Genomic DNA, 14463 nt, shown 5'->3' on the forward strand with positions numbered 1-14463 from the left:
TCAAGCAAAGCTTGGGACTTAGTCCAATGCTTGCCACATTCATCAATTCTATTTCCAAATGTAAGGCAACTCAAGTAATCTTAGAATGGATAAACTTTGTTCTGTAGGATTTGTTTCTCCTTGTGGGTTGATTGTGGTGGCACAAGGGATTTAATGACTGCATGAAGAATGGATTGCTGGCTGCTTGTTGGTGAATTTGGCAATGATTTTTAGATATTCCAAATTGGGCTGGGAATGAAGATTAATCACATTCCCTCAATGACCCTTTCTATGAGCAGTTTACATCCAATCTTGCCTTTGGCATGATCTAGGTATAACATCATGCATTGAATATCATTTAAAGTAATGTTCTACAGGGGTGCATCCTTGAAGGTTGATGACGTTCAAGATGTCATTACGACTTGGAGGGGACACCCCCCTTTTCGGGTCTTTGTAGCCTGCACCATTTGGTACATAAAAAAGAAAAGAAAAGTTAACCTTTTTAAGGGAAATAAAAATGCTAACAACTCCTACAAGTTTTAAAAGGGAAGGATGGTCATTGCAAATTCAGAATATTGTGTTTACTTTTTAACATTTTAGCTTTTTTTAGTTCGTTTATGTTAGTACTTAAAGCTGCTCCCTGCTGTCTCCAAAGTTCAGGAATTTTTTTTGTGCTCCTTGACACCGTGTCCCGGTGCCCCACATCCCCCTGTCTTGGAAGCTTGGAGAAACAGTGTTTTAAAGAAGCACTATATATTGACCGCAACAATTTTTTTGAGAGAATTTAGATTTGGCACCACTGCCATGCGCCAAGGCTTTAAAAATCAAAGAGAAAGTTTCATAGGAGGTGCCTACTGTTGATAGAAATCTGTAAATTCCAACATTTGTTATTGCAATTGTAATCAGCATGTTTTGTCATAGTTTGTTTGTAATTGTTGGCTGAGGGATGTAAGTTAATAACAAGCTATTAACTATATTTCCCCTTCAACTAGAGCTACTATGGTTAGGGAGGGTGCTGATTTGTGGATGGTCCTCTTTGAACTGCATTCATTGTAACCAAGCACGACCCTCAAATGAGCTCTTGTATGATTCTTTATTTCTGTATAATAATATTGCATATTCTCAATAAAGCATCAATTATGTGTATTGTTTTCCATCCAGTGTAGCCCAAAGTAATGTTTACTTTTTAAAACTAGAGTGGGGTTGAGGAATGGAGTCCTCACCATTAACATCAAATTAATGCCTTCAAAGCTGCATGGACCTGTTGATGTGGTTTTTATGACATCTCAAACACAAAATAAATACTACGTATTCTATCCTCTCTCTTGAAGGAAACGTGATATGCTAAATATTATGATCAAGGCTGGCTATCCCAAGGTTTCTTTAGTCGGGTCTCGACAATACAATTGGACAGTCTAAGTGAAATGATGTGATATGTATAAGTACTTATGCTTATGAATCGTAGCTGTAATTGGAAACTAACACACTTAAACAAAGAAATATCAAAAGGGAAAGGGTTTATAGAATCTATGCTAATCCTAAGACAATGATAATAATGGATGATGCTCAGATAGACAAATTCTTTAAATCAAGCTCCACTTCGCCATGATAACAACAACCACACAAAATTGATGCGATCTCCAAAGGTAGTAAATGATTTTCATATTGCAAACATCCATTCAAATACCTAATGTGGGCACAATCCAAATGAACATCCACAATCAAACTATTGTAACAATGAAATTCAGACTAACCATGCATTGCAATTCGCAATCAACAAATTACAAATGGTATGAACACCAAGGAATTCATCAGATATGATCGCATTTCTCCATCAAAATCAATGAACTTCAACTAAATCTGAAGAAGTAGAAACCATGCAACATGTAGAAACAACACATAGAGATCCAACATATCTTCAATGAAATCATATGTTTATTCCAACATATTCCTGGCAACAATTCTTGGTCTTCTCCTACTCTTCTTGCTAATTGCTAACTATCAACTGCTCCTGCTATTGACTATTAACCTTTACAAATGAGAAGACTGAGCCTTTTATAGACATCCCAATTACAAATGAAAGGCCAGGATTGATTCTAAATCAATGCCAAGATTTGGACAATAAAACCTTAATTACGGTTAGTTACAACCAGTGTTCCACGGTTGTTGGGGACAGGGAGACAGGGGGACGAGCTTCGGGGACGGGGGGACAAAGGGAAAAAAATTTGGGGACAGGTTTCGGGGACGGGGGGACTTGGGCTTGGAGGGGGGAAACCCGTTTCCGTGGAACACTGGTTACAACTAACACCTCATTGACCAATGAAAAAATTACATTGCTTTGAATACACATCCTTTTTTAATGTGGACCAATAAGATAAGCTTAGGTACATTGAATTTAGTGCCCTCCATGTGTAGTTGTTGAGGAGTTAGGTACATTGAACTTGGACATGTTGACATGGCATCACTTGATTGGTTGGTGATGAATGGGCGCCACCTTAGCATGCTTATCTTGTATAGTTTCTCCTTCATCACAAAGAAGTCTTTGTATTTTGAGCAATATCTCTTGATACTCGACATTTCTAAGCTTTTGACTGATTGTGATGGTTCATATTCCCAAAATGCATCATCTTCTAACTTTGATTAACTCTTTTGAAACTATCTGCTCAAGATGCATTCGATGCTGTTCATCTTCTTCTTTTATCACCTTCATGATGTCAATTCTTGATCTTTATGTGTACTTGTAGCAAGTGTATCCCCCATCCACGTTTGCATTATCCTTCTCTTGTCAACACTTATGCATAATGTGCTTGACTTGGATTACTTACTTCCTTGTTGTACTATCATCTTAATGATATCTTGAATATCTCTAGCTTTGATCTCGGGATCTTGGATTTCCGAAGGAAATTCAAGATTGCTGTAGTTGTATCCATCTTTATGTTGATCATTGCACTTCCATTTTCATCTTTTGGTATCTTCTTCATGATGTCCTTTTCTTGCACCGTTGAGTTCTTCATCCTTTATTCCTCATTATTGCATGACCTGACTTTCTCTCATGTTGTAGAGCCATCCCTTGCATCTTGAGTATCCTTGTTGTGGTTGACACACCAGAGTTGTGAGGTCCTTCTTGGAGTAGCTCTTCCTCCATTTTCATTGTCAACTTCCTGACTTGATACCTTCTTTCTCCATCATCTTTTGATTATCACCTGAAAAGGAAAACAAAAATAGTGAATCATGATAAGTAAACCTTAATTAAGCAAATTGATAATTTAAGAAAGATCAATGATAATCAAAGAAAGCTTTTACTCCCTCTCTCATGTCTTAAACACCTCATCATGCCATCAGATTAGTCTTTCACCTCATCATGCACAAAAAATGGCGGAGTTTGTAGGGTCTTATGTATAGTTTGGCGGAACTTCACCATCTTTATGTACAAATTCGGAACTTGAGGCTTGTCATGTATAAATTCTGCTTTCATCCAGATTTTGAATGCTTGAAAGAACTTGAGTCTCTTGCTGAATATTTGCTTCTGAAAGTCCTCATGACATTCTTCTGTAGGTAGAACTGCTCCTCTTTTGATCTTCTAATGTTTGAATCGAATTTGAGTTGATGATGAGTGAGACGATGCTTGTCTTGCATTTAGAGAGGCTTGGTGCGATTTGCAAAGGTAGGTCAACCTTGTTAATTTTCCAATTTGATTTCAATTAAACCTTAACCACTCTCAAAGTGGATTGGAGGAAGTTGGCCTTGCTTAAAGCAATTGTTGCACAATTCAAAACACAAGATAACCATTTTGAACACATATCAATTACCCTCAACCTTGAATATTTCGGAAATATCACATATCTATGCATAATTTTGGAAAGCATGACATGTTATGCATAAAATCAGAGATCAGCCTATGTCATGTATTAATTCGGAATTTCACCCTCCACATGCACGAAAATGGGTTTTGATAGTGCTTATGTATGGATGGGTAGAAATTGCTAATGCTTATGCATTGAAATCTTTCACTTCTTCCATGTTGTTTTACTTCTCACAAGAAGCTGCATTGCAATTAAAGGTGCTCTTAAAAACTTGACACAATCTTTCATGATCAATGTTTCACTATCTCCATTCAATGTTTTCTGCTTCCTTCTTACGAACTTGATACAATCTTTCATAACCTCATTCCCTTAATGCTTTTCAAAAATCCATCATGCTAGCTCAATGACCTTCAGCAGCCTAAGGATCACGCGCGTTTTGGGTTTCATCAGCTCATTTCAGAATTGTCATATGCTTGTGTATGAAATCAGAAATACCACTATGCCACGTATTGTTTGTTGAATGTTGAACTTGGTCATTAATTTGTTAATTGTTTTAAGCCACTCAAGTATAAAATTGGACTTATGGGCATCACATGTAGGATTTCAGGTTTTACTCACCTCCATGTAAGATTTTGTGGTTTTACCCTTGCCTTGCATAAAATTGGAAATTGAAAGCCTTCATGCACAAAATTGGGTTTTTTGCAGTGCCCATGCATAGTTTTCATCACTTCACCATGTAATACCAAAACAGCATCCCCTTAATCTCTTCAGGTCACTTTATGTGATTTCAAATTATGCATTAAATCAACTTGGATTATGGAATTCAGAGCTCTCATCATTTCATGCCTAAACTTCTGGGGTTTAAGCAACTCCTGTAGTGCAACTCGGGGATACAAAGGTTAAATGTAATATGTGGGCAATATTGCAAGGGGACCTTGCAATTCCACCCCTACAATAGTTAAAGCACTTCTTACCCTCCTCATTCTCAACAAATGTTCATATGCCATTCGACTCACTCACCCTAATGACTTGATCATGAACATGTTCAACTCAAGCCTAACCCTTATCAAAATCTAGGATTTGCAACACTCGTGCATTGTGAGGCGAGGCTTTTCAAGCAGCTCAACACTTACGGCGGCTCCAACTCAATCTGATGCTTGCAATCCTGGACTTTACTATCAATATTCACTCCCTGACTCACCTCTAGGCTTCAACGAAACCAACCAAACTCCTCATTCAAAGGTCAAAAGACTCTAAAAAATTGCCAGACTAACAATAAACTAAGACGATACACCTAACCCAGCCAACGAAAAGAGGGGTCCCCATTTGCAATGGGGCAATGTGTGAAAATGTCACAACAGGACCTTCATGGCACATGTCTTTTTTTGTGAATTTATCTCTTCCAATCCCTTCATAAAATGTGGATGTCAATGCCATAAAGCAGTAATTAGGCCCTATCACTCTGAGAATGGAATGGATTTTCGTTGAAGAATGAATGTCCCAGTGCACCCTAATTGATCCATTTGGTTACTTAAACAAAATCCAAATCTACAATATGTAGCAATGATATTTTGACTGAAAATTCAAAAAGCATCTTACAGGAAAATTTTAAAACTGCAGTTTATATGTGACTAAACCAACCTCAAATTTATTTGCAACTAAACTAGCCTCAAAATTGTTTCAGCATTCAGAGGAAAAATGGGCAGCCTTGAGAACTGTGTCAGTGACCTGAAGAAAGAATTGATGAATTTGGATCAGATTGATGATTGTGCCTACCAGTGATTTATCATAAGAAATAATGATTTAATAAAAAAATCTGCTACTATGGTAAAGACTAGTTCCTAACAATGAAAACAATTTGGTGCTTACGTGATAGCTATCATTCTTTGTGGATTGGATTTGTTTCTAACAAATCCTATTTTTCTTAAGGATGAAATCGATTCTTTATTCTTGTTGGTTGCCAGTCTTAGAATATGTTTTTACACCCCAAGGGATTATAGGTCTTTGATTTTGGCTTCAGCCATACATGAAAATGTTTTTGCAGTTTTAGTTGTCAAAGCTTACAATGGCTGTGATAGTTTCTTACAAATTCAATCAAACTATCCTCTCTTTGTGTATGGATACCATTTTATGCATTCTGTTTTGGGAACTACATATTTGAATCTTTCAAGGAACTGCATTTTTACTCTTCTAGCTTAGTAATGCAGTCTTAGATTTCACTGGAGCAGTCTTAGATTTCACTGGAACTTGCTTTCAAAGTTCTAATACATGGATTCACTTTTCTACCACAGGAATTTTTCAGATGCCTTGCAATATGCCATACAGTTTTACCTGAAGGTGATGAATCGCCTGAGAAAATAACATATCAGGCTGCTTCTCCAGATGAGTCTGCTCTTGTCATTGCAGCGAAAAATTTTGGCTTCTTCTTTTACAGGTGAAGATTTTTTTTTCTTTATTTGCTTCTAATTTTTTTGCATATGTATATGGAGTATATATCATATATGGCTGGATTGAGAGAATGGAAGCAAAATGAGTAGGCATTTATAGATATTTTGCATAATTATTTGTTTTGCTTCATACATTTCTCTGATATGATTATGATTGAAGCTTTCATCGACAAGCTACTTTAAATGGTTGGTTTTGAGATGTTGATGGTGTTTTTATGCACTATGCAACATAGATTAAAATACTAAGTATTCTATCCTCTCTTGAACAAAGACTCCCAAATGCTAAGCTGTGTGATCAAGTGGGACGACTCCAAGGTTCTTGAATGTCAGGTCTTGATGTGCTCTTAGATAGACTCAGTTGGATATGATGTGATATTGCTGGTTTCACAAGGTGGATTTACGTCGAATGTTTGAATGCTCAAATGATGCTGGAACGTGGGGTTTCACTTGATTTGGAAAAAAAAGGAGAAAAAAAGGATAAGGGTTTAGAAGGCTATTCTAACTCTACGAATGTAGGAGCAAATGACAATCTTTGATGAAAATCAACTAAGTCTTGCTTTGACATGCTATGAACATCTCCACAAGGCTAGTGCGATCTTCTAGGGATAGCTTTATGATTTTCAAATCATCACCACAAGCATGGACACCATCAAGTTGGTGCATATCAATGAAGAAGTGATAATTAAAGTTAAGCTTGGTTGAATGATTCCAGTTGACTATGCAAGGCACTTTACCATCGGCAAAGTGTTAGTAGTATGGATGTACAAATTTCACCATTGATCGTACACAAAGTTCTTCCATTCATCTAAATAACTTGAAAATCAACATATAGAATTCACCATATCTTCAATGAAGTTTACATGCCTTTTGCAACAATGTCTTGGCAACAATCTTTTCCTTCTCTTCCTACTCTAACTATTTGCTATTTGCTATTTGCTATTATCTACTCTTGAACTGCTACTATTGACTATTGACTATTAATTTTTACAAATGAAAAAGTGGAGCCTTATGTAGTGCTCTCATTACAATTGAATGGCTTTGGTTGATTCACAATCAATGGCCAAGATCAGAAGATAGAAACCCTAATTAGGGTTTGTTACACCCATTGCAAAGCATTTAATGCTTGACCAATGATACAATTTCATTTGATGGGACACATGTCCTTCTTTGAAAATCCAACCAATGGATGGAGATGGTAGGTACATCGAACTTCGTGCTCATGTGGTAGTTATCTTCGTTGTAGGATGAGTTAGGTTCATTGAATTTGGACACCTTATCATTTGATGGAATGGGACACATGTCCTCCTTTGAAACTTCAACCAATGGATGGTGATGGTAGGTACGTCGAACTTCATGCCCATGTGGTAGTTATCTTCTTTGTAGGATGAATTAGGTTCATTGAATCTGGACACCTTATCATGAAATGATATGATTGAATAAATGATGACTGGGCGCCACCTCAGCTTGTTCGATCTGTGTAACTCATCACAAGTTGTAATTGAATGAGGCATATCTCTTGATACTCAACATGTCCAAGCTCCTGATGTGATAATGACTTTGCTCAAATTGATCTTCTAACTTTGATTAACTCTTTTGAAACTATCTCTTGTCTTAATCGCTGGCATTCTTGAGCTTTCATCTGGCTATACTGGCAATGATTCTTGGATTTCTTCCATCCTTGAGTGATTGATGTTGAAAGTTGCTCGTCAACTGAAGTGTGCTTTTCGAAATCCTTTCCTTTGAGCAACTTCCTTGTATTCTTCTAAAACTTGAAGTGTTGCAATGAATCATCATGCTGATCACGTTCTTGGTCCTTGTCTTTGCTTAGGACATATGGTGTCATTGCCTTGGATGCCTTGTTCTTGGTTAGGACGAATCTTGTGCTTGGCTAGGATGCCTTGGAGTACATTGATCTGGAGTCTTCTTGTATTCCCCTTGATGTATATGACTCCTATCTTGAGAGTTGATGATCCCATCAGTTGCCTTGTAGAGACTTGAATTGCAATGTCCTTCTTGATGAGAGCTTGCCTTGGTCCAGCCAATCTTTCCTTTGTGAGAAACGTCTAAATTAGTTTTGTAAATGATAAAACCCAATCGCCTAGACTAGGACTCATAACCCGAAGAAGGATATCAAACCCTTAACATGAAATGATCAATCTTACTAATTATGAATCTTTATCAATGCTCAAAAGATGATCAAAATATATTAAAGAACCCCAAAACTTAATGGAAGAAGGCGTAATCAGACATAGATAGGACCGAGCTTAATCCCGAATTTGGGAAATGCATTGTATTCTTAAACCTGCGATTCAATATTAACAGACCAGTAAGCTGATTGGGTTGTCCCCTCGGCGAATCTTGCCTTGAAATTAATGTCGGAACCCTTATCAAGTTCATGGCTGCATTCAATGTATTTGTTGCACTCATTTCATCAAAATCATCTTGGTATTACTGCATCTGATCAAAATCAGAACTGTTGCATGAATTTGATATGGGTTGTCCCCTCAGCTAATCTTGCCTTGGAATGAATGTCGGAACCCTTATCAAGTTCGTGGCTGCATTCAATGTATTTGTTGCACTTATTTCATCAAAATCGTCTTGGTATGACTGCATCTGATCAAAATCAGACCTGTTGCATGAGTTCGATATAGATTGTTTTCTTGACACAAATCGCTGATCTCCCAAATAAAATTCACTGATTAACAAGTGACAAGTTCAATGATTATGTATGTGATCAAGTCGCTGCTTTGAAATACCAAATGTTGCTGAGTAACATAAAGGGGAAATTCGCTGACTATATCCAGATTGGAGAGTGCTGTCATCTCGTATTCATCTTGAGACAAAGATGAGGAAATTGCTGGAGAATTCGCTGCTGCTAGGTGCAGCCGCTGTGTATACAAATGATAGTCTCAGAATTGTTGGACAATGGAGATGAACCAAATCGCTGTGCATCTGTAATTTGAACTTGGGTTATTTAGCAATCAAACACAAATCGCCAACCTCAAAATCGCATTGCTTTCTCTCATTAGTCAATTGTCTTATCAAAATAAGTTCTCTGTAGTCTTTAATTGAATCACTTGTTCTTGGACGCTGCCCCTAAACTTGCTGCCTTGGAGGGAATCCGCCCACCAATCATGCCTGGTTTTGATGAAATTCACAGCTAGCACATAAACAAGTTGTGACATCAGTTGAATATCTGGTAGTTGGCAAAGGCAATATTGATATTGAATTGATCAAATGAAATGATCAGTTCAAACTTATAATCGTTTGAGAGGTCCAATACCTTATCACAAATTGTTTGCACCTTCAATTAATGTCATTTGCAATTAAAACCATAAAGCAATGAGATCATAATCATTCAATGCAACACAGCTGAATGAAGACATATTATGAACATAAGGCACCATACATTAAATGATTGCAATCTAAGCTCATGAAGAACTTCAAATTTTGTAACTTAGTCTAATTGCCTTTGCAGCATTAAATGCAATACCTTGCATTGATCAAATTAACCCAGCATTTCACCCCATTCATTAAATACGGCTCAATCGATCTTGGCAAAACAACATTGAATTTTGTATCCCATCTTGCAATTCATTAATCGCCTAGCTTAGAACTTTAAAATCTTTTGATTCTTTCAATTGTGATCACACTGGCTGCATGGCTTTTAATGATTCACATTGATCTTACAACACTGTGGGTATCGTTTTAAATGTTTCATTTGTGTGACAATTCTTAGTAAATGCCTTTCATTTGTCATTTGAATCCTTCATGGAACTTAGAATCTTCACTGAATAGGTTGCATGAATTGCATTGTATGAATGTCAAGTGTTGAGATGGCGTTATTGAATGCTCGCAGCTTGTATGCGCTGAAATCATCATTTCCCTTCATTCATTGCCCCCGTGAATGACTTGCATTGTGCAAGGCATAGCTCTCCTTTTCTCAAAATCGAACAAGGCAATAGCACAAAGCATTGAATGCAATGAAGGGGTCGTTGAGATCAATGGCGTTGAGAGCAATGCACAAACCGTTGAGAGCAATGCACAAGGCGTTGAAAGCAATGCACACCTAACTCTTCTTCATGCCTTAGCCAAATTTTTTTGTTTTTTCAATTTTGCACTTCTTCCAAATAAAAAGTTAATAGCTAAATGACTCAACAACTAACTTAGTGTTGTGACCATTTCACACATCGCCCCATTGCAAATGGGGACCCCTACTTTTTGCTTTTTAGGGTTTGTTTTTAAGTCTTTTAGGGTTTTGTTTGTTAGCCTTTGCATTTTGAGTGTCGCCAAGGGGATCACCTGGATGGCAGGTTCTGCTTGAGTTAGGTCAAGTTGGTGAGTGATGAAGTCTAGAAGATCCTGAAATTTGGCTAAGTTTGAAAGTCCTGATCCTGAAATTTGACTAAGTCTGGAAACTGAAAAACCTCCAAAAACTAGATTTTGCAATATAACTCCTGGAGGTCTGAAACCACTCTCAAACATCCTGAAAGTATATATGGAATATAACTTAAAGTATAAGTTCTTATACTTAAATGTTATATTCCATAAAATTATCCTGACAGAGAGTTCAAAAAAGTCAAATTTCGCTCCTGACCCTCAAAGAAGGCCCACAGCGAAAAATCGCTCCTGACCCTCAAAGAGGGCCCACAGCAAGATTTTGATTTCCTTCATTCTGCAATGGAAAAGGACCAAGTTTTGATCATAAATGGAAAATAAATGACTTTCTCCACCCACCTGAAGAAGTTTTGGCTAGAAATGATGAAGGACCTTGTTGAAAACAGAAAAATCGCTCCTGACCCTCAGAGAGGGCCCATAGCGATATTGTTGAAAATCCTCGTTTTACCTTGCAACAACAAAGCGAATTTGGTTGGAGTGGATTAAGGGAAGGCATTGCCAAATGATGAATGAAGTTTTAATGAAAAATGATGAAGAATCAAGCCTAAATTGCAAAAATCGCTACGGACCCTCAAAGAGGGCCCATAGCAAGAAACTTCAAAATCACGCCTTTTCTCCACAATTGGATTGAGCTAAGTTTGCAATTCAGTGAAAGGACCTAGTTGAAATGTCTTGAAGAAATTTTGGATGTAGAAAAGTGCTAAATTTGAGCAAAAAATGAAAAATCTCTCCTGACCCTCAGTGAAGGTCCAGGGCGAAATCCTCAGGAAGTTTCATTAAGCTTTGTTTTAAAAATTAATATTCTCCAAATTGCATTAGATCGCCAAAATTGCTAATTTTGAGGCATTTAAAAAAATTAAAATTAAATTGGCATTAAATAAAAGACATTTTGGCATTTAATAAATTAATTTTAAGCCTTAAAAAATCGAACTTCTATCTTGGAGGCATTTAAAATTAATTTTTATTAAATTAAAATTAAATGTAAAACGCTCAAGGCCTTATATTAATTTATTTTGCCAAGTCGGCCCCTTTTGTGGAATTTTATTTATTTTTTTTAACCTCTTTTTGCCAAGTCGGCCTAGAGGGAGCAAAGGGGTGAGCGCTCTATATATTGGAGGTGTTTTTTCACAATTCAAATCATTCAACCATTGCTTCAAGTGCGAATTTGGAAAGCTAATTGAAGGTGCGAAATCTGGTTTGCTTGGAGCGATTTTCTTTCAAGTGTTGGAGGCTAGAAGGAAGTGGAGTTGATTCTTTTGAAGGCTAAAGGAGGCACATTTTATTCAAGGGAGAGCTTTGATCTACACTTTGCCTAGCGAAATTCATCTATTTTTACATCACTTCTTAGAGTTTAATACTCAAGAGGAGGTATGGCAAAATCATCTTGACACCCTTGTTTAAGGTTTGATTTTTGGACATTTGTTTTGAAAAATCTAAGTATCGCATGGTTAATTAGGAAATGATAACTCAAGATTTATCATGAAGTTTCCTAATTAAAATCTTAAATCTTCCTTTTTAGTCTATATTTCTACACTTCAAGATATATTGCTAATTGTGAAATGTTGTGTAGGTGTCAAGATGGCGACTCCAAAGGCAGGAGCATCTACAAGTCAGAAGGCTCTCATCAAAGAAGATCAAGCAAGGATAAGGGCGACCTCCTCCAGTCTAGCATCGACAAGGACGACCTTCTTCGGTCAAGTATCATCAGGAATGACCTCTTCCAATCCAGCATTACAAGGCGAGGTATATCAATCATCCTGCACATCAAAGACAGAATAAGTCAGAGCAAGGGTTCGTTGAAGAAGCAGATAGTTTCGGAAGAGTTAATTAAAGCTAGCTTCTCAGCAACATCAAATTGGCATCAACCAAGTGTCAGACGAGGTGGCATCCTAGTCATCGCTTCTCCAGTCGGATTGGACCACCTCAGCATGTCCAGATTCAATGTACCTAACTCATGGGAGGTGGCACAAACTTCTATGTACCTACCCCGACTATCCATTGGTTGAATTTTTCAGAGAAGACGTGTCCAATTAATACAATTTTATCATTGGTCAAGCATTAAATGTTATGTAATGGTTGTAACAAACCCTAATTAGGGTTTTCATTATTGAATCTTGGCCACTGATCTCAAATTGATCTTAGCCATCGAATTGTATTGTGGGCACTATATAAGCCCCGACTCTTCATTTGTAAAGGATAATAGAAGATAGATAGTCAGTAGTTAGAAGGTGATTAGCTAGTTGATAGAATAGCAATTAGAGTAGAGTAGAGAGAGAAGGCAAAGATTGTTGCCAAGATGTTGTTGTAAAAGACTTGTAAAACTTCATTGAAGAAATGGTGAAATTTATGGGTTGATTCGACAATTTGCATGGTCTCTATACTTCTCGTATTTGATTTCATGTTATTAGATGAGTGGAAGAAATGTGCTTGATTGATGGTGGAATTCGTATATCCATACTACTAGCAGTTTGTTGATTGCAGACTTGCCTTGTGTAGTCAACTGGAATCATTCAGCTTAAGCTTTACTTCAATTGTCGCTTCTTCATTGATATGCATCAGCCTGATGGTGTCTATGCCTGTAGTGATGATTTGAACATCATAAAGCTTTCCTTCGAAGATTGCACTAACCTTGTGGAGATGGTCCTGGGATGTCAAAACAAGACTTAGTTAGAATTTCATCAAAGATCATTCATTGCTCTTACATTCTTAGTGTTAGGATTAGATCCTTTCCTCGCCCTCGTCTTTTTTCCTTTTTTTCAAATCTAAGCTAGTAAAAACCTGTGTTCCAGCAATATTCAAAGCAAATCAGACGTTCAGTCATCAAGTTTAAGTCCCCTTGTGATTCCAACAAATCATATCATACCACAGAGAGCTTATCCACACGTAGAGATCCTACAACAAGGAATCTTGAAGTCATCCCGATTGATCCTTTTCTCGATATCTTCAGCATTCGGGGACTTTATTCAAGAGAGGATAAGGTACCCTTTAGGTATTTTATTCTGTGTTTGATAGTGTACAAAATACATGTCAACACTTAGAAAGCAGAAAAGTGGGGGTCCCCATTTGCAATGGGGGGGTGTGAAAACGTCACAACATGAGAAAATAGTTTTAAATATTGGAGTTTTTTATTCTAAATTTCCTTCGATGAACCTGATGTTCTCTATATAAGGAGCTCTTTTGAGTGGGTATATAGGAAATAGAAGTTTTCACATTACCAATAATATCATGAGTGTTAATGGTACTTTAGAAGTTGATGTTATAAGTGTCATGGAGAAACACTGGGTGAGAAACAATAGGAAGAGGAGAGTAAGCAACAAGAATCACTAAAATGAGGAATTTCTTGGGGAGAATGTAATGCCCCCTACTAGGAGGCTGCCAATTCTTGTAACATAATCATAGTTTTGATCTGATCTGATCGATGATCATGTCACTGGATGCTTTTGACTCCTTTCCTTTATATCTCTCAATGTGAGGGAGAGGTCACACCTCTTCATCATGCATACCCTTTGGCAAGAGACACACCCTTTCACCATTAGCACCTTTTGAACGAGTGCAACTCTTCATTATTTCCGCCATTTGAAAGGGACATAACCTTTCATAATCAGATCTGCACTTATTATTTAAATCAGATGTGCAGTTCTGATTTCCAAATTATCCCCTCTCAAATGAGGTTCTCTTCTCCCTTTTATATCTCATGTTTGAGGGAGTCACACCCTTTCATTTTATGTCTTTTGACCATTCATTAACTTAATTAAATTTTAATTATATTCTTTTATATTTTTAAATCTAATTTTTAATATTTTAATTTTATTATTATTATTTATTATTAAATTCTA

General features: G+C 37.0%; 1 protein-coding gene across 1 annotated transcript in view; it reads left to right on the forward strand.

Annotated features, from left to right (window-relative positions):
• LOC131027390 (phospholipid-transporting ATPase 3) overlaps nt 1-14463 on the forward strand; it is a 100233-nt gene that overhangs the window by 50838 nt on the left and 34932 nt on the right. The window contains exon 16 of the mRNA XM_057957429.2: nt 6074-6216. Within this exon, the coding sequence (XP_057813412.2) occupies nt 6074-6216 (143 nt within the window). The remainder of the gene's footprint in view (nt 1-6073; nt 6217-14463) is intronic.

The sequence above is a fragment of the Cryptomeria japonica genome, chromosome 1 (assembly GCF_030272615.1).
Source record: "Cryptomeria japonica chromosome 1, Sugi_1.0, whole genome shotgun sequence".
Lineage (NCBI taxonomy): Eukaryota > Viridiplantae > Streptophyta > Pinopsida > Cupressales > Cupressaceae > Cryptomeria > Cryptomeria japonica.